Here is a 27245-nt window from a genome sequence, read left to right on the forward strand (position 1 = left end):
TAGTTTGATGAGAGAAGGTTGGAAATTATGCAAATTCCAAGTGAAACCCTTACATTCAGCAATCAGGGAGCAGTTTTAATTGGCTTGGTGAGATTTTTCAGGCTTGATACGTCTAAGAAGTATTTAATGCACTCTCTCAATGGACCAGGGAGGTGGATTCTGGAACAGCATCAGTGAGGATCCATCTTGATCCATGCTGCAAAGACTGAGCAATGAAAATGGATACAGTGAGAAGCACAGTCTGTTGGCAAACTCGGGGGACCCAATTTTCCACCTTGCACTGGGCAAAATCTCCCCAGTGTGCTGTAGCTTTCCTGTTTGTCACAGTCCATTCTTAGCATTCATCCCTGTGGAAATCTGAACTCTTGTCTGTCTCTTCAGCTCCTGGTGCCCTGTCTCAGCTCCCTCCTGACTTTCTCTAACACTAAGCTCATGGAAGCTGGAAGATCAAAACTTACAACTTTATTTCCCAGGGTGTCTCTGAAGAACCCCCCAACTCTCTCCCCCATTGGGGGTGATACATGTGCTTCAGTCAATTTCAGGGCTCTCAGGGTAGCCAGAAAACAAGATCCTGTATCCACTGAGAATCACAGAAGATCAGGGGTGGAAGGGACCTCAGGAGGTCATCTAGTCCCACCCCCTGCTCAAAGCAGGACCAATCCCCAACTAAATCATCCCAGCCAGGGCTTTGTCAAGCTGGGCCTTAAAAACCTCTAGGGATGAAGATTCCACCACCTCCCTAGGGAACCCATTCCAGTGCTTCACCACCCTCCTCATGAAATAGTTTTTCCTAATATCCAACCTAGACCTCCCCCCCCTGCAACTTGAGACCATTACTCCTTGTCCTGTCATCTTCTACCACTGAGAATAGTCTAGAACCATCCTCTTTGGAACCCCCCTTCAGGTAGTGGAAGGCTGCTATCAAATCCCCTCTCACTCTTCTCTTCTACAGACTAAACAAGCCCACTTCCCTCAGCCTCTCCTCGTAAGTCATGTGCCCCATTTTCATTGCCCTCCACTGGACTCTCTCCAATTTGTCCACATCCTTTCTGTAGTGGGGGGCCCAAAACTGGACACAGTACTCCAAAGCTGGCAATACTCCAGGTGTGGCCTCACCAGTGCCGAATAGAGGGGAATACTCACTTCCCTCAATCTGTTGGCAATGCTCCTACTAATGCAGGAGCCTTCTTGGCAACAAGAGCACACTCTTGACTCATATCCAGCTTCTCATCCACTGTAATCCCCAGGTCCTTTTCTGCAGAAGAATCACTGCTAGAAAGTGTGATGGAAGGAAAGAGTTTTGAAGTCTCTGTTCAGCTGGTATTGTGTCTTACTGATGCAAGGAAAATGGTCCTCAGATATAATGGTCCACATCTGAAAGTAACTATTAACTGCCTTCGTTGTTGTTTATGGTCCCACTGGAATGTGCCCAGCTGAGGAGGGCCTGTGCTTTAGGGTAACGCAAAGGGTAATACTCCAGCAGCAAGTTGAGAGAGCATTAGCAAGATGGAGTCACTGCTGTGGGGTGTGTGTGTGTGTGTCTGATGTAAGAGATTCAATAATTGATTCTGCTCTCTCGAAAAGTTCCGGAGTCACACATTGATTATTCTTTTTTTAACATTAATTATTCTGTTTCATGCAATAGTGCTGTCCTACTGTTGTCCGGGTAGTGCAGAGAGGGAAACTCTGGCGCTACCTGGACCAAGGGGTTCAGACAGAGAGGCGGATGGATAGTGGTGTTACAGCAAACCCCCATCAGCAGATAACTGCCAGCACTGCTGTGGTGCTGGGAATTTTCCACCTGGCCTGATTTATTTACTTTTCACAGTCCCCCTTCACAACACACAAGAGCATTTTCTGCTTTTAACATTATGCAGCTAGCACAACACTTAAAAGGAAATTAAAGCATCAGATGGAGCTGCCTTTTCCATCCGTCAGCGCTTTGCCCTACGAGACCAGCTTGCACTTCCAATTCATTTGTCTCATTACTCAGAGCAATCCAATTGAACTCAGCTCTTTCAGGTAAGCGCTTGTCCCCAGTTGCGCTATCTTGGAGTGGATCGTTCTGTGTGGTTCCTGAGCTACTGTGGGTTGGGGATGGCTCTGCACTGAAACACAGCTCGGTAACTACTGCTTTTTCTTGGAGCAAACAGAAGTTTCTTGTCATTTCTCCACCACAGGATTCACATGGCCTTATGGGGCAATGGACAAGAGAATGATTTAGCCCAGGGTCTGAAATACTGTGGGGTCCACTCGAGTCAGTGTGAGCTGTAGAAGTTATTCTCACTCACAAGCCTAGGTTTGTGCACAGACTAGGGTGCCTTTGAAGATAATAAAAGAACAGTAATTTCATTTGCATGCTTATTGGGCCTTTCACCCAAGTACCTCATTGGAGACATTGATTAACAGAGCCTCACAACTGCCCTTGGAGATAGGTATGTGTCATTATCCTCAGCTGACAAAGAAGTAAACAGAGTGTTTATCTGACTTGCCCACGTCATGCTGCCAGTGGCAAAGCCAGCAATCAAAAGCAGGCGTCTTGACTCCCAGTACCGTGCTCTAATGCTGTCTCTCAGAGCTGGGACTGGAACCCAGGCGGTCCCTCGATACGTCTGTACTCTGCACATTCTCCCAGGGCTGGCAGCTCTGCCTGGGCACATCTGACCTGCAGCTGAGAGGTGTAATTCCCAGCGTGGGTTGACGCACACGTGCTAGCTCTGCTTGAGCTAGCACCTAAAAATAGCACAGTCTGCATCTGGGGCTAGCCCCCGCCATGCACGTACCCAGAGGGTCAGGCAGGACTGTACGCAGGTGTTGTGGCCACCCTGCTATTTTTAGGCGCTAGCTCGAGCGGAGCTAGCGCGTGTAAGTCCACCTGAGCTGGGAAGCACCCTCCCAGCTGCTGCATAAATGTAGCCTCATTGTCTATACTCCACATACTCCCCCAGGGCAGCCAGCTCCCTTCCTCTGCCTCCATGCATCTATATCTCACTCACTCCTTGTCGGCCTGCACATAATCGATAGACGTATTTTGGGCTTTTTTAAAGGGGGTCCACTGTAACAGGTTCCCCCCAGGGTGCCACTTGCCACTGAGCCCACCTGACCCACCAGCCTGCTCTCCCTTTCACACTGTGGTGCTGTGATAAGATGCCAAGCTCTCCAAGCTTGCTCTTTCACCAGCATACACACAGTTAGAGACACACCCAGCTGCAGCTTCACAAAGATGTTGAGATCAGCTCTGCATGGGAAGGCTCAGCTAAGGCACCTCCCAGTTGCTAAGGCACGCACCCCCCTCTGGAGTGTAAACCCAAAATTATACCGTCTTGCACTGCATAGGGAACTATACAGTGTAAGCTCATAAAATTCGCCCCCTCCCTCAATGTGGAGAGAGAGATGCAACAGCTTTCTGCCCTGAGTTATAATTTCCACACACTGCTTTTATACAAAATAAAAGCAAATTTACTAACTACAAATGGATAGATTTAAAGTGATTATAAGTGACAGCAAACAGATCGAAGCAGAGTACCTAAGTAAATAAACAAAACTGCAAACTGAGCTTAACACACTAGACAGGTAGGATATAAATTAGCAAATACTATACTGTAGTGTACAGTACTGTGTTAAATGTAAACTACTAAAAAATAAAGGGAAAGTCTAAAAAAAAGTTTGACAAAGTAAGGAAACTGTTTCTGTGTTTGTTTAATTTAAATTAACATAGTTAAAAGCAGCATTTGTCCTCTGCATAGGAAAGTTTCAAAGCTGTATGAAGTCAATGTTCAGTTGTAAACTTTTGAAAGAACCACCATAAGGTTTTGTTCAGAGTTAGGAACATTTCAGAGTTATGGACAACCTCCAGTCCCGAGGAGGTTACTGTTTGTAACTCTGAGGTTCTGCTGTATTTTTTAGCAGGGCCCTAGGCTACCAGGATAATACAGTCGGGTTAATCTTCTCTTGCAGCTGCAGCATTTTCTGAACACGGTGGGCCTGAGTCTCCATTGCCCTGTGCCTTGTGCAGTCATTTACACCAGTGCACAGTCTGTGCAAAATGCTATGGTAGAATTTACACTCACCTTGCACTGGTCTCAATGATGACACAAGGTGCAGGGATATGGACAATCAGGTCCTAGAAACGTCAATGATGACTCTCAAAATGAATCAGACCTTCCTGGGGAAACAGCAGGGCCTGGTGTTTAAGGTGGAGGCCAGTGAGTCAGGCACTCTAGACTCTGCTCAAGTCATTGCCTTGCCCAGGGCCTCAGTTACCCCAACGACAGCCTGGAGGTAATGGTACCTGGCTGGGGCTAAGGGAGCTGTGTGTGAGGTGCTCTGTCCTCTGCTGATGGTGGGTGCCTTGGAAATGCCGATAAATAACAACACTTGTAAAATGGTCCGGCATGCCAGCTATCCTACCGGAACACCTTTGTAGGAGGGTGTTTAGTATTTCGCACCTATGTTTATAACCAGTTTTGAAATCCTGTAGGATTTAGGCAGCATTGAAATATGATCGGATTAATTATTATTTATTGCAATCTTTTTATGAGGGAGCTTCAGCACTAGAGGAGCTGGCTGCACCTTTCAGATTACAGAAAGAAAAACATCAAGAAAACAATGACTCAAATCCAAATGACTTAAAGGATGGAGTGAGCTCTCCCCCACTAGCACGGGGTGGGGAATGAAATAACTGTAGTTAGCCACCTGAGCAACAGGCTGGCTAGCAAAACATAACACTAACTTCCCTTTGTTAGTGGGTACAGTTAAATAAGCTAATGCACTGTCATGCAATCGTGGCCCTTAGAAGCATTTGCAGTCTTGTTTCCCTCAGATAGGAGAGTGAAAATGCACCAGGACGAACATCAAGCGCATACATCGGGTCGGATTCTCCCCGTATTGTGGTAGCACCCAGGGCCCCTGTCATGGATCAGAGGCCCATTGTGCCAGGCGCTGCACAAACACAGAGCAAAGGGACGTTCTCTCCCACAAAGAGCTTGCCATCGAAGTGTGAGACCGTGGACATTGGGAGCATACAAACAAATGAAAGGGGGCACAAAGTGCCAATGAGCTGGTACCAGTCAGCATGGCAAGCACCAGCTGCCTGTCCCTTGCCCAGCTTTTTGTAGGGCCCATGCTGGAGGAGGACTCTAAGGAGGGAGTTAAAGGAGGACAAGGAGGTGGCTTTGCACCTAGCCTGCCTTGCACCTGGGGCTTGCCCCTGAGGTAGGCGTTTACACCTGTGCATAATGTGCACAAACCAGAAGGGGAGCATTTTACACCCATTTACACAGGCCCTAGGCATAAGGCTGGGAGGAATCGCGCCCACACTTAATGCAAATCTCACATTGGTGGGGAAGTAGCAACCTGCAGGCAGGGGTTTGCTTCATGTGCCTGAAGAATTTGTGTCTGTTCTTTCCCAGCTAATCCCAAACTGAAGCCACAGCTGTGACCCCCAAGAGACATGGTTAAATCCCTTGGATCCGGGACATGTTTGCTCCTCACACACAGAATCAGGTTTTGTAAAGGAGAAATAGCCATTTTTATTCCTTTCCACTTTCCTGCTCTCCACAAGAACATTACACTCAGTGGGACCCAGGCCATGCAGATGGGGTTGAGCGACCCCTGCCCAAGAACCAGTCCAAGATTCTGGGAAGCAGCTGAGCCCAGCAATGAAGGCCAAACTTTGGTAGCGTGGGAGTCAGTGACAGAATGTGCAGGGACTGGAACAGATTTGGAGTCTGAAGGCTTACACAGGGCTCATGGGCCTCAAGCAGACTTTTGTACCAGGCTGCATTTCATCCTTGGTGATTTAAGGCATACCACGTCCTGCCCACCACCAGGGGCATTCTGAGTCTGCTGGAAAATACAACTGAGCCCGGCTCCAGTCAGTCACATTTAGACACCCACTCCACTAATGCCAATTAGCCCCAAATGGCACCTGCCAGCCTCAGGCCTCCCTGCCTGATCTCCCGCAGCATCCAGGCACCACACATGTCCTCGGAATCAGCTTTGCATTCATCTCACACACACACCTGAGTGCAAACCTCAGTCCCTCGGCAGCACATAGTAAAGCAAGCAGGGGCAGCGTGGTTTGGTGCAGCCATGCAGACTGAGGGCCATGTGCTGCAGAGTTGGGGGATTCCCTCCTCCCCCACTTTTACATTCGTTATTTGTAGTAGCACCTTTTACGTGATAGGCCTTTCCCAGCCATCAGAGGACACTTTGGTTCTAGGAACAAATTGTTTATTGTAAAGCCCCTTGATAACCACGGTTTCAAGCAGCCATTAGCAACCCGTGATGGGGGAACCACGAAGGTTCAGTGCTTGCGGTTTGGTTTGGAGAAGCACGAAAGACTGCAGTGCTCATTGCTCCACTGAGCTATGATAGCTCTGTGTGTGTGTGTGTGTGTGTGTGTGTGAGACACACACACACACACACACACAACCTTGGGCAAATCACTTAATCTAGCTGTGCCTCAGCTCCCCACTTGTAAAATAGGGGTGATAATCCTTCAATTCTCCCAGTCTTGTCTATTTAGCTCGTGAGCCATTTGGGGGCAGGGACTGTCTCTCACTAAGTGTATACACCACAAGCAAGCACAACGGGGTCTGAGCTCACCTAGGACAGCTGAGTGCTATCGGCATTACAAATTCCAGTCGTATCTAATGAGAACAGACCTCACATACAGCTAACGACAGCTGTCCTGCCACACAGAGCATAGAATCCGGGTAAAGACCAGGACATCAGGGGCATAGAGTTCAGGGGGGGAATAGGGAAGGAATAAAGATGACGTGTGGTTATACAGAAGGCTAGTGTATTCTGCCTTGCAGGAAGAGGGCCCTTGGGCAAGAAGCAGTTAAAGCAACTGATTCTAGCAATCCACAGGCATTAGGCTGAGAGTAACTGCTGCCAGAGTCCGAGCATCTGGCTGGCGTCAGACCCCTCAGACACTGAAGGCTGTGTCGATTTGCTCTGTGACTTGGTAGCCCATCCCTGTCATGCAGATCTCAGCTGAACTTTAATTATGAACCTGACAAATGGACGGTGTTGCCAATGGTCTAAGCGAAAAATCCCAGGACGCCAGGGTGATTTGCATTTGCAATGCAGTATGCAGATGAGCTCTTTCATTATTTTGGGCTTCCTTTGGTTTCTGGATCCTTTAGCACAAGCTCTTCCTGCTTTGAAAAATGGCAATTATGCACTTACTTTATAAAAGTATTGGTCACTAGCTACCCATGGCTCAGACCCCAGACTAGACATGGCGAGGGATGGATGTGTGTTCAACAGTATTTCATATGGAGTGGGGGGCATGTGTAAAGGGGGCAGAATCCAGCCTACCTGCATGTGTGTATTCTATGTGTGAATGGCAGCTAAGCGCTCCACTCACAGGACTAGGCTGTAGGAACTCCTGAGTTCTAATCCTGATTCTGAATGACACTTTGTGACTCTGGGCAACCCACTTAACCATTTATTGCCTCAGCTTTCCCATCTGTAAAATGCCCAGTTTACAAGGGCATAGGAAGGTTACTAGGTTAGTTCAGGTTTGTGGCATGTATTATCATGATGGGGAATTATACATATGGCAAGATTTTAAAAAATGCTGAGCGGCCAGCAGCTCCCATTGTTCCCAGTAGGGCCGGGGGCGTGTCTGTTAGGGGAGCTCTCTATTGTTCTCAGGGGGGGCTGCTGGATGCTGAGCAATTTTGAAAGTCAGGACCATTATTTTTACCATGTTGATGGTCAGTATATTTTCAGAATGAAGTATACCAGAGTCAGCACTGAGAGGGTTATGGATTAATATTACTAAGACAATTAGTTTGGCAAGATTCAAGAAAGGTGTGGAAACAGATGAATAAGAATAGCACAGAATCATGGAACTGTAGGGCTGAAAGGGACCTCGAGAAATTATCAAGTCCACCCCCCCTGTGTTGAGGCAGGACCAAGTAAACCCAGAGCATCCCTGACAGCTGTTTCTCCAACCTGTTCTTAAACATCACCAATGACAAAAATTCCACAACCTCCCTTGGAAGCCTGTTCCAGAGATTAACTGGAGTTAGAAAGTTTAGAAAGTCTAACAAAGAGTTAGAAAGAAAGATTTTCCTAATATCAAGCTTCAATCTCCCTTGCTGAAGATTAAGCCCATTACTTCTTGTTCTACCTTCAGTGGACATGAGAACACTTGATCATTGTCCTCTGTATAACAACAACCATTAACATATTTGAAGACTGTTATCAGGTCCCCTCTGTTTTCTTTTCTCAAGACTAAACATGCCCAGTTTTCTAAATCTTATATCATAGATCAGGTTTTCTAAATCGTATATCATTGTTGTTGCTCTTCTTTGGGCTCTCTCCAATTTATCCACATCTTTCCTAAAGTGTGGTGCCTAGACCTGGACACAGTATTCCAGCGGAGGCCTCACCAGCACCAATTACCTCTTGTGTCTTATATATGAGACTCCTGGTAATAAACCCTAGAATAGCAACCTTTTTCGCAATTGCATCACATTATTGACTTATCTTCCATTTGTCATCCACTGTACTCCTCAAATCCTTTTCAGCAGTACTACCGCATAGCCAGTTATCTCCCACTTTGGAGTTTTGCATTTGATTTTCCCTTCCTTCCCTCCTTCACACTGCATTCAGACCAATTCTCTAATTTGCCAACGTCATTTTGAATTCTAATCCTGTCCTCCAAAGTGCTTGCAGCCCCTCTCATTTTGGTGTCATCTGCAAAGTTTATAAGCCAACTCTCCCCTCCATTAGCCAAGTAATTTAATCTAGACCACTTTTCCCTAGTTTGCTTATGAGAATATCATGTGGCACTGTGTCAAAAGCTTTACTAAAATCAAGGTCTCTCATATCTACGGCTTCCCCCCATCCACTAGGCCAATAACCCTGTCAAAGAAGGAAATAAGGTTGGTTTGACATGCTTTGCTCTTGACAAACCCATGCTGGCTATTCCTTATAACCCTATTATCCACTAGGTGCTTATAAATTGATTGTTTAATAATTTGTTTCAGTATCTTTCCTGGTACTGAAGTTAGGCTGACTGGTCTACAATTCCCCAGGTCCCCTTTGTTCCCCTTTTTAAAGAGATGTACTGTGTTTTCCCTTCCCCCAGTCCCCTGGGACCTCAGCTGTCCTCCAGTAGTTCTTAAAGATTCTAAAGGTTCTGAGTCCATAAGTACCCCAGATGACTTTCATCAGGCCCTGCCAACTTGAATACATCTAACTTATCTAAATATTCTTGAACCTGATCTTTCCCCTAATTTGGCTTGAGTTCCTTCCCCCTTGTTTTTAATATTAATTGTGTTGAGTATCTGATCACCATTAACCTTTTTCGTGAAGACTGAAGCAAAATAGGCACTGACCATCTCAGCCTTCTTCATATCCTCAGTCATTAGCTCTCCTTCCCAGCTAAGTAGAGGACTTCTTGTCATGTTCTCGGTTCGTATAAAGAGCCTCTTCTTCCTGCCTTTTATGTCCCTTCCTATGCATGACTCATTTTGTGCCTTACAGGTTGGTTGTGTCCATACAAGCTTGTGCTCTTTTTTTTGTGCTCCTCCTTAGCAATTCATGCATATTTATACTTTTGGTAGGATTCGTTTTTGATTTTCAGGTAATTAAAAAGCTCCGGATGGAGCCATATTGGCCTGTGACTTTCTTCCTGTCTTTCCTTTGCATTGGGATGGTTTGCAGTTGTGCCTTTAATATTGTCTCCTTGAGAAACTGCCGGTTCTCCTGAGCTCCTTATGCCTTAGAGTTTCTTCCCTTTGGATCTTGCATGCCAGTAGTCTGTTAAAGTCAGAGTCTATTGTCCTTATTCCGCTGTTCTCACTCCGTCCTTTCCTTGGAAACATGACATCTCTCATTTCACAGTCACTTTCAGCCAAACTGCCTTCCACCTTCAGATTCGCTACCAATTCCTCCCTGTTTGTCAGAATCAGGTCCTTCACTTTCTGATACAAGAAGTTGTCCGCAGTAAATGCCAAGAATTTATGGGTCAGCTCCCAGACTACTGCACTGGGCAGCACAGCATGGGGAGGAGGTGACCAGCCCTCTGTGGAGAAAGAAGTGGTTTGGGACTATTTAGAAAAGCTGGACAAGCACAAGTCCATGGGGCCGGATGCGCTGCATCTGAGAGTGCTAAAGGAATTGGCGGATGTGACTGCAGAGCCATTGGCCATTATCTTTGAAAACTCATGGCGATCGGGGGAAGTCCCGGACGACTGGAAAAAGGCTAATGTAGTGCCCATCTTTAAAAAAGGGAAGAAGGAGGATCCTGGGAACTACAGGCCAGTCAGCCTCACCTCAGTCCCTGGAAAAATCATGGAGCAGGTCCTCAAGGAATCAATTCTGAAGCACTTAGAGGAGAGGAAAGTGATCAGGAACAGTCAGCATGGATTCACCAAGGGCAAGTCATGCCTGACTAATCTAATTGCCTTCTATGACGAGATAACTGGCTCTGTGGATGAAGGGAAAGCGGTGGATGTGTTGTTCCTTGACTTTAGCAAAGCTTTTGACACGGTCTCCCACAGTATTCTTGTCAGCAAGTTAAAGAAGTATGGGCTGGATGAATGGACTATAAGGTGGATAGAAAGTTGGCTAGATTGTCGGGCTCAACGGGTAGTGATCAATAGCTCCATGTCTAGTTGGCAGCCGGTATCAAGTGGAGTGCCCCAAGGGTCGGTCCTGGGGCCGGTTTTGTTCAATATCTTCATAAATGATCTGGAGGATGGTGTGGATTGCACCCTCAGCAAGTTTGCAGATGACACGAAACTGGGAGAAGAGGTAGATACGCTGGAGGGTAGGGATAGGATACAGAGGGCCCTAGACAAATTAGAGGATTGGGCCAAAAGAAATCTGATGAGGTTCAACAAGGACAAGTGCAGAGTCCTGCACTTAGGACGGAAGAATCCCATGCACCGCTACAGACTAGGGACTGAATGGCTCGGCAGCAGTTCTGCAGAAAAGGACCTAGGGGTTACAGTGGACGAGAAGCTGGATGTGAGTCAACAGTGTGCCCTTGTTGCCAAGAAGGCCAATGGCATTTTGGGATGTATAAGTAGGGGCATTGCCAGCAGATCGAGGGATGTGATTCGACATTGGTGAGGCCTCATCTGGAGTACTGTGTCCAGTTTTGGGCCCCACACTACAAGAAGGATGTGGAAAAACTGAAAAGAGTCCAGCGGAGGGCAACAAAAATGATTAGGGGACTGGAACACATGACTTATGAGGAGAGGCTGAGGGAACTGGGATTGTTTAGTCTGCGGAAGAGAAGAATGAGGGGGGATTTGATAGCTGCTTTCAACTACCTGAAAGGGGGTTCCAAAGAGGATGGCTCTAGACTGTTCTCAGTGGTAGCTGATGACAGAACAAGGAGTAATAGTCTCAAGTTGCAGTGGGGGAGGTTTAGGTTGGATATTAGGAAAAACTTTTTCACTAGGAGGGTGGTGAAACACTGGAATGCGTTACCTAGGGAGGTGGTGGAATCTCCTTCCTTATAAGTTTTTAAGGTCAGGCTTGACAAAGCTCTGGCTGGGATGATTTAGTTGCGGATTGGTCGTGCTTTGAGCAGGGGATTGGACTAGATGACCTCCTGAGGTCCCTTCCAACCCTGATATTCTATGATTCTATGATTTTGTATTGTGCTATATAACTACCCAGACATCTGTTGGAAACGTAAAAGTCCCCCCATTGCGACCAGGTCTTGTGTTTTGGTTATTTCTACTATTTGTTTTACAAATGCCTCATCTACCTCCTCTTCTTGATTTGGTGGCCTATAGTAGACCCCTACCAGGATGTCACCCTTGCGTTTCCCCATTTTAGCTTTGCTCAGAGACTTTCAACTGGTCTGCCTCTCACCCCCTTCTGGACCTCAGAACAAGTGTATATATTCTTGACCTATAATGCAATACCACCAGCCTCTTTTCTCTGCCTGTCCTTCCTGAATAAGCCATAGCCCTCTATATCTATATTATAGTCATGAGATTTATCCCACCAAGCCTCTGGGATGCCAGTTAAGTCATATATCAGAGGGGTAGCTGTGTTAGTCTGGATCTGTAAAAGCGGCAAAGAGTCCTGTGGCACGTTATAGACTAACAGACGTATTGGAGCATAAGGTGTCGTGAGTGAATACCCATTTCGTCGGATGCATGTAGTGGAAATTTCCAGAGGCAGGTATAAATATGCAAGCAAGAATCAGGCTAGAGATAACGAGGTTAGTTCAATCAGAGAGGATGAGGCCCTCTTCGAGCAGTTGAGGTGTGAACCAGATTAGCCACACCATCACCGGTTCATTCACCTGCACATCCAGCTATGTAATCTACGCCATCATGTGCCAGCAATGCCCCTCTGCTATGTACATCGGCCAAACTGGACAGTCCCTACGTAAAAGGATAAATGGACACAAATCAGATATTAGGAATGGCAATATACAAAACCTGTAGGAGAACACTTCAACAGCCCTGGACACACAATAGCAGATATCAAGGTAGCTATCCTGCAGCAAATAAACGTCAGGACCAGACTTCAAAGAGAAACTGCTGAGCTTCAGTTCATTTGCCAATTCGACACCATCAGCTCAGGATTAAACAAGGACTGTGACTGGTTCGCCAACAACAAAAGCCGCGTCTTCTCCCTTGGGGTTCACACTCAACTGTTAGAAGAGGGCCTCATCCTCCCTGATTGAACTAACCTCATTATCCCGAGCCTGATTCTTGCTTGCATATTTATACCTGATATTATGCAGAGCTGCCCTAGGGAGAAGTGGTGCTATTCTCCTGGCAGCTGAAATGGATGCAAAATCTGTCTCCCCCCCAATATCAAGAATGATGAAGAAATAGATATTGTAGGTTTTTTATGTTTCCCAGTAAGTGATGGGTCATTGATCAACAAAGCAGAAAGAGACTCAGGGAAAGAATTTGCACTAATAACTTCTCAAACCCAGAACAAACCCCTCCCTGGATCAGACAAAAACATGCCCTAAATGTTGCAGGGAACTTTGGAAGCTCTATCAGATGAACATTTCCACTACATGCATCCGCCGAAGGGGTATTCACCCATGAAAGCTTATGCTCCAATATGTCTGTTAGTCTATAAGGTGCCACAGGACTCTTTGCCGCTTTTACAGTTAAGTAATAATTTATCTTATTGTACTAATACTTCCAGTTCTTCCTGTTTATTCATCATACTTCTTGCATTTGTTTAGAGACAAATAGCATCTCTCTCGCCTAGATATTTCACTTCAGTACACAGGCTTCTGTTGTTAAAACATCCAGGAGAGAAATTAGTCTTGTGCCTAACCTGCCTCAGATTTATCTGCTAAATTTCATCCCAGTATATACTAAGGTTAAGAGGACAGGTCTGGCTGTAACTTCCCCTGGGAAATGCCCATATGACCAGCCAAAGCATTAGCGTGCCTTGCCAAGGCTAGCAGAACCTAATTAAATAACACCCATTGGTACGATTGTCCTAAGTGCTTCCCTTCCACCTAAGTCCATAAATGACTCCACTGCAAGGGACAGAAGGCTGGGTGCAAAACTATGCAGAGACTCAGAGGCAGCAAGGAAAGGAAACCTTTAAGTGTGTTTGTTTTCTCGGTACATATTCTAGAGGGCTTGGAATGTGTACATTTTAAATGTGCCTTTTCCCCATCCCAGCTGCCGCCACTCAGCCTGCATTCCTCTTCAGCACGTTCCTGGTGGAAGGAACTTTCCGAGCTGCATGTCCCAATTTGTGACTGATACGGCTGCATCTTCCCAGGCTCAATTAGCATCCGAAATCACAGTGAACAACGTGCTGTGACTCTGTGTGCTAGACAAGCTCAAGGATGCTGTGAAGCTGTGCAACATTTAAACAAACAACATTTAACGTACAGCAGATTTCAATCAAAAGCTAATGCTGTTGAAACACTCCTGGGTGGGGCTGTGGGGGAGGAAGAAACAGGGGCGCTTGCGTTTATCAGGGGGTGAAAATACTGGACTTGCACCTTGCACAGGCTGCATGGAGCTGTTTGGCCCATCATCAATCATAAGCTTGATGAGCTCATTCATTCAGCGCAAGGGGCTGGGAGGGAAGGGTTTTGCTTTCTACTGGGCAAGGCACTGTTCTGTGCCCCAGTTCCCCCTCTGTACATTAGGGGATAACACTTACCTCCCCGAGGGGCTGCAGAGCTCGATGAGTGTTTGTAAAGTGCTTTGAGAGGCTGGGACGAAGAGGCAGGCAAGGGGTTGTACATCCCCACGCTTTCCATGCATGCCAAAATAAACGTATCAGCATGATCGAGCCAGGATTGGGCTTTCTAACCCACTGTGATTCAATGCTTCGATTTAAACCATCTTGCCTCTCTAAGGGGGATGTTTAAAAAAAATGTTATTAGACCAAAAGATTTGAACAACTGCAGAGTGAGAAGGAATGGGGTCTTTAAGGAGGAGGAGGGAGGAGCGAGAGAGTGACAGAGAGACTCATACCAAGAGGTTCTTCCAACTGGTCTCTTTGCATTTTGAAGCCTTTTCAGTGACATCACTGTTCTTGTCTTTATAATAAAGGGGACCTAGGAGTCTGCATTCAGTCTGAGCTCAGGCAGATAAGCATATTAGAAACAACAGCACCTCCCATCTATCACCACAGAACAGTCTGGCATTTTATTTCCACCATGGATTGAGGGGTTAAGCTTAGATAATTTAGAGATCAGACCTACCTTTCTTTTTCTTTTTTTACTGGCCATTCTTCTTGTGCTGGAAATATAAGATTTTAAATGGGAAGTTGATAGCTTCTTCTGCCAGCCTGAAAGGAAGATTCCCTCAACTCCTAGAGGACGCAGGTAAGAACTAAATAATTCCTGATATTGTGCAGAGCTGCCCTAGGGAGAAGTGGTGCTATTCTCCTGGCATCTGAAATGGATGCAAAATCTGTCTCCCCCCCAATATCAAGAATGATGAAGAAATAGATATTGTAGGTGTTTTATGTTTCCCAGTAAGTGATGGATCATTGATCAACAAAGCAGAAAGAGACTCAGGGAAAGAATTTGCACTAATAACTTCTCAAACCCAGAACAAACCCCTCCCTGGATCAGACAAAAACAAGCCCTAAATGTTGCAGGGAACTTTGAAAGCTCTATTAGATTAACATGATCTATTTCTACTTCCTTAATGGTCAAAATCAATTCACTGGAGCAACCAGTTAACGGCAGGGCTCTGGATCATTCAGCCTGTGCATAGAATTGAAGCATGAGTGTTGGTGCTTGCTGTGGGAGCATAGCGATAGCCTTAGACGTGGAAGGAGTATGAAGGGAACTGCTCGTATTCTTGTGCAGCTGAACGGGGCCCTGAAGGATGTGACAATGACAGCTCTGTGTTTATCGATTAGGCTTATGTCCGCAGAACATTTTCCCTCCAGGTGGCTGAGCAGAAACAGATAACTGTCTGCATGTCTTGATCTCCGGGCCACCTGTAACCTTGTTCTTTGGTGCCGCGATTCTGTTCCCAATGGGAGGGAAATGTGTGCATGCGGGAGATACTTCAACAAGGGGTGTAGCTTGGACAGCCTAGATGAACTCCTGAGTGACCTGGAACAAGGTATAAGGAGGAGCCAGTCACATGAAGGGGAAGAGGCTCCTGCTTGGTTGGCTTTCCCCTGCAGAGTGGGGTGTGTGGTGTTTCCCGGGGTAAAGCATTGTCGCTCCAGAGAGTGGGGGAGAATTACACACTGCCAGACAGTAGGGGGTCAGCCTGGGATGGTCCGCACCAGGAATTCAGCCATCTGGATGAGGTGCTGAGCAGACAATTCTTAGCACGTGGGCAGTACCAGGATGGCCAGGAAAGTTAAAGATCAGTGGCTTGATCATGCCAGGGCCTTCTGCACAAGGGTGTGCGTGTGTGGGGGGTGGGGGTAAGGACTATCACACCCCCTGTGCCTGGCCTGCAATAGGGTCACATGGATTGGGGCCCTGGCATGCAGGGATGCTTCCCTGGGAGTAACTGGATAGAGAGTGGGCAAGGGGGCGAAGCCCTGGTTCCCCGTGGAACCCATGGGAGCTGGCTGGCTGCACGTGGATACGCTGCACCCTGGAAAGGGCTGTCGCTGACAGAGCCCCAGCGGGGAATGATGAGAGTCTGTGCCATGGAGGAACCTCTCTGAGGAGCAGGCTCCTTGTGCTTCCCCACTGATTGTTCCTCAGGGCTGTGCCTGAAAGTGTGACCCAGCCCTCAGCTTTTAGGAATGGCTGGGGGAGGGAGTTTGGACAGGGCTTAGAGTAAGTGTCTGGAAATCTCCCTGGACTGAGCCTGACAGCTAAAAACCTACATTCAGACCTGACAGCGACAGCACCAGACAGCCCAGAACCTGCCCTTTGTCTGGCCAAAGCTTTCAGGGCATTCACCCAGAGCTGCCCTCTAGTAGGATGCTCATAACATTCCCACTGTAACACAGTGCTTTGCTCAGGGGCAACTCAGCTGGCGAATAAGAGACATTAGAGATTAAAAAGGCCTATTATGTCCCACGTAGACCAGCTCCTGTAAAGGGGGCAGGGGCAGGAGAGGATTGTTCATCCCCTCCAGTTTGTATTTTCGCTGGATGTAAACGCAGAAAATCTCATCCAAATGATTGCAGGCATCTATCCATCCATCCATCACAGAGATACTGGGCTGGAAGAGACCTCGCGAGGTCATCGAGTCCAGCCCCCTGTCCTTGGCAGGACCAGATGAAGCGAGCCCATTCCTGACAGGTGTTTGTCCAGGCTGTTCTTAAAAATCTCCAGTGAGGGGAATTCTACAACCTCCCTTGGAAGGAAGCCTGTTCCAGAGCTTAACTACCCTGAGAGTTAGAAAGTTTTTCCTAATATCTAACTCAGTCTCCCTAGCTGCAGATTAAGCCCATCACGTCTTGTCCTACCTTCAGTGGACATGAGAACAATTGATCTCTGTCCTCTTTATAACAACCTCATATATTTGGAGACTTAGCAGCCCCCTCCCCCCCGCCTTCTCTTCTCTAAACTCAACATTCCCAATTCTTTCAACCCTCCCTCATCGATCAGGTTTTCTAAACCTTTTATCATTTGTGTTACTATCCTCTGGAATCTGTCCAATTTGTTCACATCTTTCCTAAAATGTGGTACCCAGAACTGGACAGAGTCCTCCAGCGCGGGCCTCACCAGTGCCAAGTACACTGGGATAATTACCTCCCGTGTCTGACACACAGGAACAATGGGACATCACTCTTGTTAATACAGCCCCAAACTGACTCCTTCTACATGAGAGTCACTCCAACTCCCAAAATGTTTTCTGCAGTACTGCTGCCTAGCTTGTTATTCCTCTTCGCGTAGCTGCGCATTTGATTTTTCCTTCCTAAGTGCAGTACTTTGCACTTGTCGTTATTGAATTTCATCTTACTGATTTCAGACCCATTCTTCAATTTATCAAAATCTTTTTGAATTCTAATCCTGTCCTCCAATGTGCTTGCAATCCCTCCCATCTTGGAGTCATCTGCAAATTTTATAAGCCTACTCTCTACTCCCTCATCTAAGTCATTAATTAAAATATTGAATAGCACTTGACCCCGGACAGACCCCTGTGGGACATCACTTGAGAAGTCCTCCCACCTAGGGACAGACAAGCATCGATATCTACTCCTGAGTAGGGTTTTTCAACCAGGTGTGCACCCACCTTATAGACACTAAATCTAGACCATATTTCCCTGATTTGCTTATGAGAATGTCATGTGGGACTGGGTCAAAATCAAGATAAACACATACTGTGTTTCCACAGTATGCATCCGATGAAGTGAGCTGTAGCTCACGAAAGCTCATGCTCAAATAAATTGGTTAGTCTCTAAGGTGCCACAAGTACTCCTTTTCTTTTTGCGAATACAGACTAACACGGCTGTTACTCTGAAAGATAAACACAGCTACTCCTTCCCCTACCCACTAGGCTGGCTACCCTGTGAAAGAGGGAATTAGGTTGGTTTGACATGATTTACTCTTGACAAATCCCTATTGACTATTCCTTATAACCCTGTTATCCTCTATGTTTGAACAGACAGATTAATAATTTGTTCCAGTATCTATCTAGCCTCCCTCCCTCACCATACAGATTTATCTATCTAGATTGCAAGCTCTTTGGGTCAGGGGCTGTCAGTACCTAGCGCATTGGAGCCCTGATTACTGTTTGAGGCTGATATGTGCAATACAAAAAATATCTACCTAGCTACTTACCTCTTCCGTAAATCATCTCTCACTGTAGTAGTGAGGCACTCTCTCTTTTGATGAAGGACTAGAGCAGGATGCTTGCATTCCTTTCTTCACTACAGGCCTCTTAGTAAAAGTCCTTTGCTCTTTAACATGCAGTGGCAATAAAAGTGGGACAAGCCCTGCAGAAAGGATGAGCCATGCCATATCCACAGCCTGAACCTGAACGTCCACACGGCAATTTTATAGCTCTGCAGCCCGAGTCCAAGTCAGCTGCCCCGGGCCAGCCTCAGCTCTGCTGCCTGTCTTTTATTGCAGTGGAGACATGCCCTTATTACCAACCCCAAACCCAAGGCCCTTTGCTCCTTCAGAGCTCAACGGCCCCTGCTGCTCCATCCCCTCATGAGGTCAGACAACACTGACGGGTGCCTCATTGCTGGTTGCTGTGCAGAAGACATTGTGCTGTTGTGCGAGTCTGACTCTCTTTCTTGTTGAGCAAGGACATCAGCAGAAAACTCAGGCACTGAGAGCCAATTTGCATGCAAATCTCCTTTAGGGAAGAGAAACACTCGAAGCACAAGGGATGGAATTAGTCTGAAAACAGAAGGGCAGATCCTGAGCTGGTGTAGACGGCCAGAGCTGTATTGACTTCAGTGGGGCTCTGGCAATTCACACCAGCTGAGGATCTGCCTTGTTGTGGCACCTGCACATTAAAAGGCATGATAATTACACAGCCGAGCTGCACCGCCCGCTCCCATGGTGTCATTGTCCTCACCCTCATTATGTTCCTACACTAATTACACAAATGCAATAATGAAATGCCAATTACGCAGATGACTTTTCTGCTGGGTGGATTTTCCCTTCAACCTTGCCTCTCCCATTAATGTTCTGCCTATGAGTTAATAAGTTGTTTACTTCATTTGACACATTCCAAGCTGGTTTGTACATATCTAGGGAAATAGTCTTGTACAAATATTCCTTCTCTCATTTCTCTATCTTTCCCGCTCTCATTTCTTTATCTTTCACTGATCCACCTATATCCGTTTCTGCATCAATCCCCAGGCACATCTATCTATCTATGCACATGCCTATCTCAGTTTCTATATCTGCACCACACTGATACCCATTGTTTCTGAGTGTCTTGTCACAAACCTTCTTCCAACTTGAAACTTCTCTGTTGTCAAAACACTGAAATTTCCATAATTCTCCTATTGTCTTTCACAGCTGAGCAAAATTCCTGCCAGGCCATGGATGACCCCAGGATGGAGTCAGAAGGCAGAATCAACAAAACGATCTCTTCTTTAACGAGCCATAAAAGGAACTTGACATATTCGCCCTACTACCAGCACTCCCCGCCTGTTGCCGCTATCTATATAATCTCCTACTTGTTTATCTTTGCCTTGTGCATGGTTGGGAACAGTCTCGTTTGCTTCATTGTGCTGAAGAACAGCCGGATGAGAACAGTGACCAACCTCTTTATCCTCAACCTAGCCATCAGCGACCTGCTGGTTGGGATTTTTTGTGTGCCCACCACACTCGTGGACAATTTAATCACAGGTAAGGAGAGAGGGTGACACCGAGTTCTCTCTGTGCTGGCCAGACCCCCAGCAGTGTCCCACCTACAAGAGTTAATGAGAAGAGAAAAGGACTACTTGTGGCACCTTAGAGACTAACCAGTTTATTTGAGCATGAGCTTTCGTGAGCTACAGCTCACTTCATCGGATGCATAGCATATCGTGGAAACTGCAGAAGACATTATATACACAGAGACCATAAGTTTTGTTTCATGGTCTCTGTGTGTATATAATGTCTTCTGCAGTTTCCACCATATGCTATGCATCCGATGAAGTGAGCTGTAGCTCACGAAAGCTCATGCTCAAATAAACTGGTTAGTCTCTAAGGTGCCACAAGTAGTCCTTTTCTTTTTACGAATACAGACTAACACGGCTGTTACTCTGAAATGAGAAGAGAGACACTGCTGAGTGCTGTGAGCACAGGACTGACCCAATCCCAGTTTCCTCTGGCTTGTCAGGCACATAACTTCACTGCTCTGGGCCATTTACATACACACCTGCCTCAGAGGGGAGGTGTCAGCTAATACTTATTCATTCCTTTGAAGAAGGAAATTGCTTATAAATGCTAAGTGTAAGGAAACCACTAAGACCTAAAGCAGCCTTAGGAACACAGGCAATGCAGCTCCATGGGGAGCATCCAAAGGTGTAAACACCTGAGAGAGACAGAGATCATTTAGGGTTGTGCGAGTGGTGCAAAACTAGCCAACATTTGCAAACCTGGGTGCCTCGTGGCAGATTCCTAAATAGATGCTGCCTCATTTGCAAAGGAGGCTGGAGTCTCTATAGTTCGCACTGGCTTCCATGGGATCAGCAGCTGCTCAGCACCTTTGAAAAATGAGCCCCCTGTCTGGATCAGGCCCTTGGTCTCTACGGAAAGGTGTGGGGCTGCTGCTGGAAGTGCCTCTCATATGGTAGAACAGGTCAGGAGAGTCTCTTCTTCCAGTCCCGAGCTGGCCCAGTGATGGCTGGGCCTGTCCCCAGGCCAGGACTCTCCTCAGGGATCAATGCTGTTCCCACAGGCTTCACTACGTGTCTGCTGAGCACAGCAGCTCCCTCCCCTCTAGACTAGAGCAGCCAGGGGTTGTTCTGCCGTGCTGCCTAGGCCTGGCTAGGGGTGAATGGCTCAGCACTTCCTGCTCTGGCCCAGGAGCACCTTGGAATAATGCCCTAGCCAGAGGGCTCAGGCAGGAGGCAGCTGGCATCTGTGTGGTCTCAGGCTCGGAGCCTGGACAAAACAAGAACTGTCTAACACATTGAAGCTTTTATGGTTGCTGGCACGCAAAGCCCTTGGAGAGTTAAGGACACTGGGTTGCTCTGAGACACGCTCGCTAAATGGGCCACAGAAATGTCTCTCATTTTCTCTAACTGCTAAATGAATTCTCGGCTCGCTGGAGTGAGGGACTGACAGTGCCGCCCAGGTGCAGGGAGAGGAGATGCTGTATAAACTTCCCACATACACATCTCTGCCAAGCGACACCAGTCCAGACCTGCTGTGACCCCTGCCAACCCAGGGACCCTGGCAGCTCTGCCAGTGAACAATCTCTGCTACTGCAAGTCCAGAGCTCCCACACAGCCCTGCTAAGGCACATCAATCCTGACCCACAGGCAATGTTCCCTCTAATTTTTGACAGGCTGTGTGTGCAAAAAATTTCTTCTGTGCAAATTTTTGACATGCCGTGGGCGCAAAAAATTTCTTCTGTGCAAATTTTTGTGCGCACAGTGTTTTGCCGTGTGCGCGGGGTTTAGGATCTGTGTGTGCGCACACACGCGCACATCTTAGGGGAAACAGTGCCCACAGGGCTTGCTGCTCCAGGTCTGGTCTTCCACACTGCTCTTTAATATCTATCCTGCAGCCCCCCTCACATGGCTCTGCCAGTCCCCTTTGATCCTGACCTGCAGCACCCCATGATTGCCCAGGCCCGCACCCCATCACTCCCCAGATCTGCCAATTGTTCTCAGTTGGACATTTCATATACAAGTATAAGATGAAAAGGAGTACTTGTGGCACCTTAGAGACTAACCAGTTTATTTGAGCATGAGCTTTCGTGAGCTACAGCTCACTTCATCGGATGCATAGCATATCGTGGAAACTGCAGAAGACATTATATACACACAGAGACCATGAAACAAAACTTCCTCCCACCCCACTCCCCCGCTGGCAGTTTTGTTTCATGGTCTCTGTGTGTATATAATGTCTTCTGCAGTTTCCACGATATGCTATGCATCCGATGAAGTGAGCTGTAGCTCACGAAAGCTCATGCTCAAATAAACTGGTTAGTCTCTAAGGTGCCACAAGTACTCCTTTTCTTTTTACGAATACAGACTAACACGGCTGTTACTCTGAAAAAAGTATAAGATGCTAACTTGTCTGAGTTCCTGTAGTGAGATGACTGCTGCTTTGGTAGAGAAGAGCCGCTAACGATGAAATCACCCCCAACAGCTTCTCTGACGGGTAGGGGCTTAATGTGCAAGCTGCAGGGACGCTTTTCAGCTGCAGCCTGCAATTAGTGCTGCATTTGTCACAGCATCCTCTCCCAATCTCTCTATCATGTGATCTCCCCTGGGGAAAGCAAACTGCATTGGCATTTCATGGTTTTTCCACTGAATGCATCCGATGAAGTGAGCTGTAGCTCACGAAAGCTTATGCTCAAATAAATTGGTTAGTCTCTAAGGTGCCACAAGTACTCCTGTTCTTTTTGCGAATACAGACTAACACGGCTGCTACGCTGAAACCTGAGTTGAAACTGCACCTCTTGGGTTTGATGAGCTTCTGCTTCCCCCAGACTCACACTGACCCGTGTCTGATTGTTTTCTTCTAGGCTGGCCCTTCAGCAATGGAATCTGCAAGATGAGTGGGCTGGTTCAGGGTATGTCTGTGTCCGCGTCTGTTTTCACGCTGGTGGCGATTGCGGTGGACAGGTGAGAAGGGGCTGCACAAGGGACAGTGCAGCTGCAGCAGCATAAACGGAAGCTCCCCCACCCCCTGACTTTAAATAAAGCAAATCCGGTGCCAACTGCCAGGTTCAAAGCACAGGGCTCGGAAACCCCTTCTGACTCTCATTAAGATCAATGGGGAAAGATTCCCAGAGATTTACACCGGGACTGGAGCAGGCTCTTTATCCAGCAGCTTCCCCACACTGCCCTGCCAAGGTGCGGAGGGGGAACCTTGTTCGGTGCACGAATGTGACTCAGGCCTCAAGGCCCATTTGGCCCTTAGGCCAGGTCGATACCACAGAACTTTTGCTTGCATAGCTCTGTTGGTCAGGGGTGAGATTTGTGGCCAACAGAGGTGTGCTGGCAAAAGGTGGAAGCAGGCATGAGCTAGACAGTAGCATCTAAAGCGCAGCGTCGGTGTAAGCGGTGTCCACACTGGGAGCGCTTGGCTGCTATAGTACACCAGCAGAGCGGTACTGGCCAAGCCCTCCAAGGGCAGGCCTGGCCGTAGGTGCTATGTTGCCAGTCCAGGACAGTTCTGCTGGTGACTTTTGCCTAGCAGATGCCTGCCCACATGCAAGCCCCAAGCGCCTTCCACACAAGGGCCCTGAGCAGCCATCAGCTAGGACCTGCTAGCACAAGGGGCAGGACAGAGCGGTGTGCTGGTGCGGGTGCCTCTTCTTCCCTTGATCAATCCCTGAGCCATCCAGTCCCAACGCCAGGGTTTCCATGTCTGACATTTGTGATGCTGTGCTGAGCGTGAACGGCTTCAAAGGCTGATATTTTTGCAAGACAACTACGTTTAATTAAAAACTCAATTACTTGGAGAACGGTTATGGGGCTGCTGAATTAATAACTCCGAAATGGTTTCAAATAAGAAACAGCCAGAATCAAAAGGTTATTTCCACTCCCGTACGTTTTAATCATTAAGAGCCATGTGCCTCCTCGCAGCCATTCACATCAGCACAATGTGGCAAAGGCAGATAATTATCTCAATCAAATGTAGGTTTCCTTGGCTTGCAGTCTTGTGCTGCAGGATAATTGGGGGAGTTCGACTTTATGAGTGAACCTGCAAACTCCAGATAAGACTGGAATGGAAGGGTAGGCCACTGGTTCTACCTTCCCGCTTCCGGGCACATGCCAGCTTCTTACTGATCAGAGTTAGGAAGAAAATTGTCCTCTGTGCAGATGATTCTGTAAATGCCTGTTGCAGGTTTTTTTGAACCTTCCTCTGAGGGCAGCTGGTACTGGCCCCTGTCAGAGGTGAGATACTGGGCAAGAGGGACTCCTGGTCTGAGCTAATCTGGCAACCCCTCTGTCCTAAGAAAAATGTTATTTTTAGAGCTGGTTGAAAGTTTTTCTCTGAAAGAGGGGCAGTGCTGGAAGGTGGCAGGGTGGTGGGTTTTGTTTTGTTTTGTTTTTAAATGGTGGAAAATGGATTTTTTGATCAAACAGAAACTCATGAAAAATTGCCATTTTTGTCAAACGGGTTGGGCTTTCATTTAAAAGCTCTCTCCCCTTCTGCCTCTCACGCTTGGAACGAGCGTCCCCTCCACAGCCACAAACCTTACTCATCCTCCTCCTCAAACCTCCTTTGCCGTGAAGCCTACATAAACCTGACAACAGTCATGTTGCTGGTGTCCCGAGACCACTGCCTATCATCCTGACCAGCACTGTCTCAGTGTTTCCTTGTGCTCCCCCGTCTGCCTGTCCCCACCTGCTGTGCTTGTCTTACACTTAGATCATCAGCTCCTCGGAGCAGAAACCATCCCTTTGTTCTGTGTTTGTACTGCGCCTAGCAGAGCAGGGGCCTAGTCCAGGACTGGGGCTCCTTGGTGCTATGTTAATACAAGGAATCAACAACCAGTACCTCCACTACAGAATGGGGATACAGTGTAAAGACGCAAGCAGTGAAATTCTGGCTCTGTTGAAGTCAATCCTGGCATTTTAGCAATGATCCAGGATTTCACCCCTTCTCTCTTTCAATGGAAGTTTTACCATGACTTCAATGGAAGCAGAATTAGGCCAATACTAAGAGCTTTGGAAAAACCCAGCAAGTGTTTGGATTAGATAGTGGAGACCCCTGCCCCTTTCCACCTCTGTGGGTGGGCCCAAAAAGACATGATCTGGGAGTTACCTACCAGTATCCTTGGCCCAAGGTAATCATGCACCATGTCCCAGGAGAACCCCGTACTGCTCTGTGCTTAGACTCCATTTGAGTCTTGATCTGTGGAAGTTTCTCTCAATAGAACTCACCTACCTGTGTGTTGGTTTTGCACCAGGTTCCGATGCATCATTTACCCCTTTAAATCCAAGCTCAGCCTGCTCAAGGCCCTGAACGCCATTGCGGTCATCTGGGTCCTGGCCATCACCATCATGTGCCCTTCTGCTGTCATGCTCACAGTGGTGGAGATTGAGGATCACTACATGGTGTACAATGACAACCAGAGCCTGGCTTACCCCTTGTATTCCTGCTACGAGGCCTGGCCCAACAGCGAGATGCGCAAGGTCTACACCACTGTCCTTTTTGCCCACATCTACGTGGCCCCATTGACCCTCATCATGGTCATGTACAGTAGGATTGGCATCAAACTCTACAGGTCATCGGGCCCGGTGAGCAAGCACAGGGTGGAGAACCAGGAGTGCTGCAGTGCTGCTGTCTCCAGGCGGAAGGTCAAGGTAATCAAGATGCTCATTCTGGTGGCCCTGCTCTTCATGCTTTCCTGGCTGCCCCTGTGGACCCTGATGCTGTTCACAGACTACACCAAGCTGGATGACAACCAGATCAACCTGCTGACAGGCTACATCTTCCCCTTTGCGCACTGGCTCGCCTTCTCCAACAGCAGCGTCAATCCCATCATCTATGGCTACTTCAATGAGAACTTCAAGCGGGGCTTCCAGACAGCCTTCAAGTTCCAGATTTGCTCGGAGGACATAGGGCACCACAAGGCATATTTGGAGAAGGTGACGGGCAGCACCAGTGGCTTCAGCACTCGCAACAAGATCTTCATGGACAGGGAATCCTCCGACTCCATCTGCCTCAAGAACCTGCATGCCAAATCCCCCTGCCTCATGCAGAATGGACAGGCCCAGAAACAGGGACTTCACCTGCAGGATACTGATAAAATCACCCCTCTGAACAAAGTCTGCAAAGCATGGGATGATTGAAACAACTGGCGAGATGGGAATGCGGTCTCTTTCCATTTGCAAATGTCACTTTTATTTGTCACGGTGATGCGTGTGCAGTGATGAGTATTTTCCCCTCAGGCCTGGGTACCTAGCTATTCATATTCTGTTTTGTAAATGCACAATGAATCACATGGGGCTGCTGTTCAATATTCCTACTGATGCACAGATATCTGTCAATCGCTTTCAGTGTCTAGTTGAGGCTAGCTGTCATATAAAATGTCCATGTATTAAAGCTAATACTGCATGCAGAGTTTCCTTGGCTTGCAATCAGCATGTGGTGTTTTGGGGGTGGAAAAATGTATTTCACAGGGTCAGGATTCAGTTTTGCATTTGAAAAAAAAAAAATCTGTGAGGATTTGTCTTCTTGTTTTAGCAAAGTGCTGTCTGTCAAGCTCTTCCTGCAGTGGCGCCGCCCCATCTGTTATATGTGCAGAAGAGAATCCCAAAGCTGATGGGGCAGCCAAAGTCTCTCTCTGGATGCTCTTCCAACCTTCCAAGGGCCGTACTTCAGTACACAAGCTGAACCATTCCAGGAGCGCCGCAGTGTTACACAAGAAATTGCAGCTGTATCCAGGGAGAGTGCCACAATAAACACGCCACCCTTTTGGTGCTAAGATCACTTTAAAACGGAAAGGATTTAAAATCAATCAATCGATCAATCTAGGCCCCAATCCAGCAGAGCACGTAAGCAGATGCTTATTGTCAAGCATGGGAGCAGGCAGGTTCCTGATGCTTTTCACCATTCCTACTCCTTGACCCTGACTAGACTAGAAATATGCGCCGGTTTAACTAAATAGATTTAAAAAAAAATCTAATTCAACAAGTGCAAACTCTTAACACAGATACACGTCAGATGGTTTAACCTTTATTTAAACAGGTTCAGTTGAGTCAGTAAGCTCCAGTGAAATAGGCAAGGGTTAGACTGGTTTAGTGCGCCTGGATTAGGGGTTTTCCCCAGTATAATGGATCAATTTTCTGATTGATTTATTTCAGCCAGTGCACTCGTCTAGTACGGACTAGGACTTTGTTACCGCTTGGCACTTTGCTCAGCAAAAATTCCCCCTGTGGACACAATGATCTATTGAAACAATGGAATAACAGACATCACCAAAGACTGTGGGCCAAATTCTGTTCATTTACACTTGTGTAAATCTAGAGTAATAGCAGTTACTCCAGATTCACAGTGCTGTGTCAGAGGGGAGAACTCACCTCACCATCTCCCCAGCTGCCAGGGGTTGCTTGGGGACAATGGGCATCCCCCATGGGCATTGCCATTTCAGAGCCCCTCAGCAGAGCTTGTGATGTGGAATACACAGTGTGCCTGTTCCAGTGATTGGCCCTTGGAGATTTCACTGGCAACACATCCTGAGCAG

General features: G+C 47.3%; 1 protein-coding gene across 1 annotated transcript; it reads left to right on the forward strand.

The window, feature by feature from the left end:
• The first annotated feature begins 14566 nt into the window (after window positions 1-14566).
• LOC102929870 (neuropeptide FF receptor 1) lies at window positions 14567-26508 on the forward strand. Its single transcript, XM_027824484.3, has 4 exons — window positions 14567-14815; window positions 19400-19732; window positions 22569-22668; window positions 24966-26508. Exons 2-4 carry the CDS (start codon window positions 19423-19425, stop codon window positions 25849-25851), a joined length of 1296 nt encoding a protein of 431 aa, XP_027680285.2. The 5' UTR covers window positions 14567-14815; window positions 19400-19422; the 3' UTR covers window positions 25852-26508.
• The last annotated feature ends 737 nt before the right edge of the window (window positions 26509-27245 follow it).

Source organism: Chelonia mydas, chromosome 26 (assembly GCF_015237465.2).
Source record: "Chelonia mydas isolate rCheMyd1 chromosome 26, rCheMyd1.pri.v2, whole genome shotgun sequence".
NCBI lineage: Eukaryota > Metazoa > Chordata > Testudines > Cheloniidae > Chelonia > Chelonia mydas.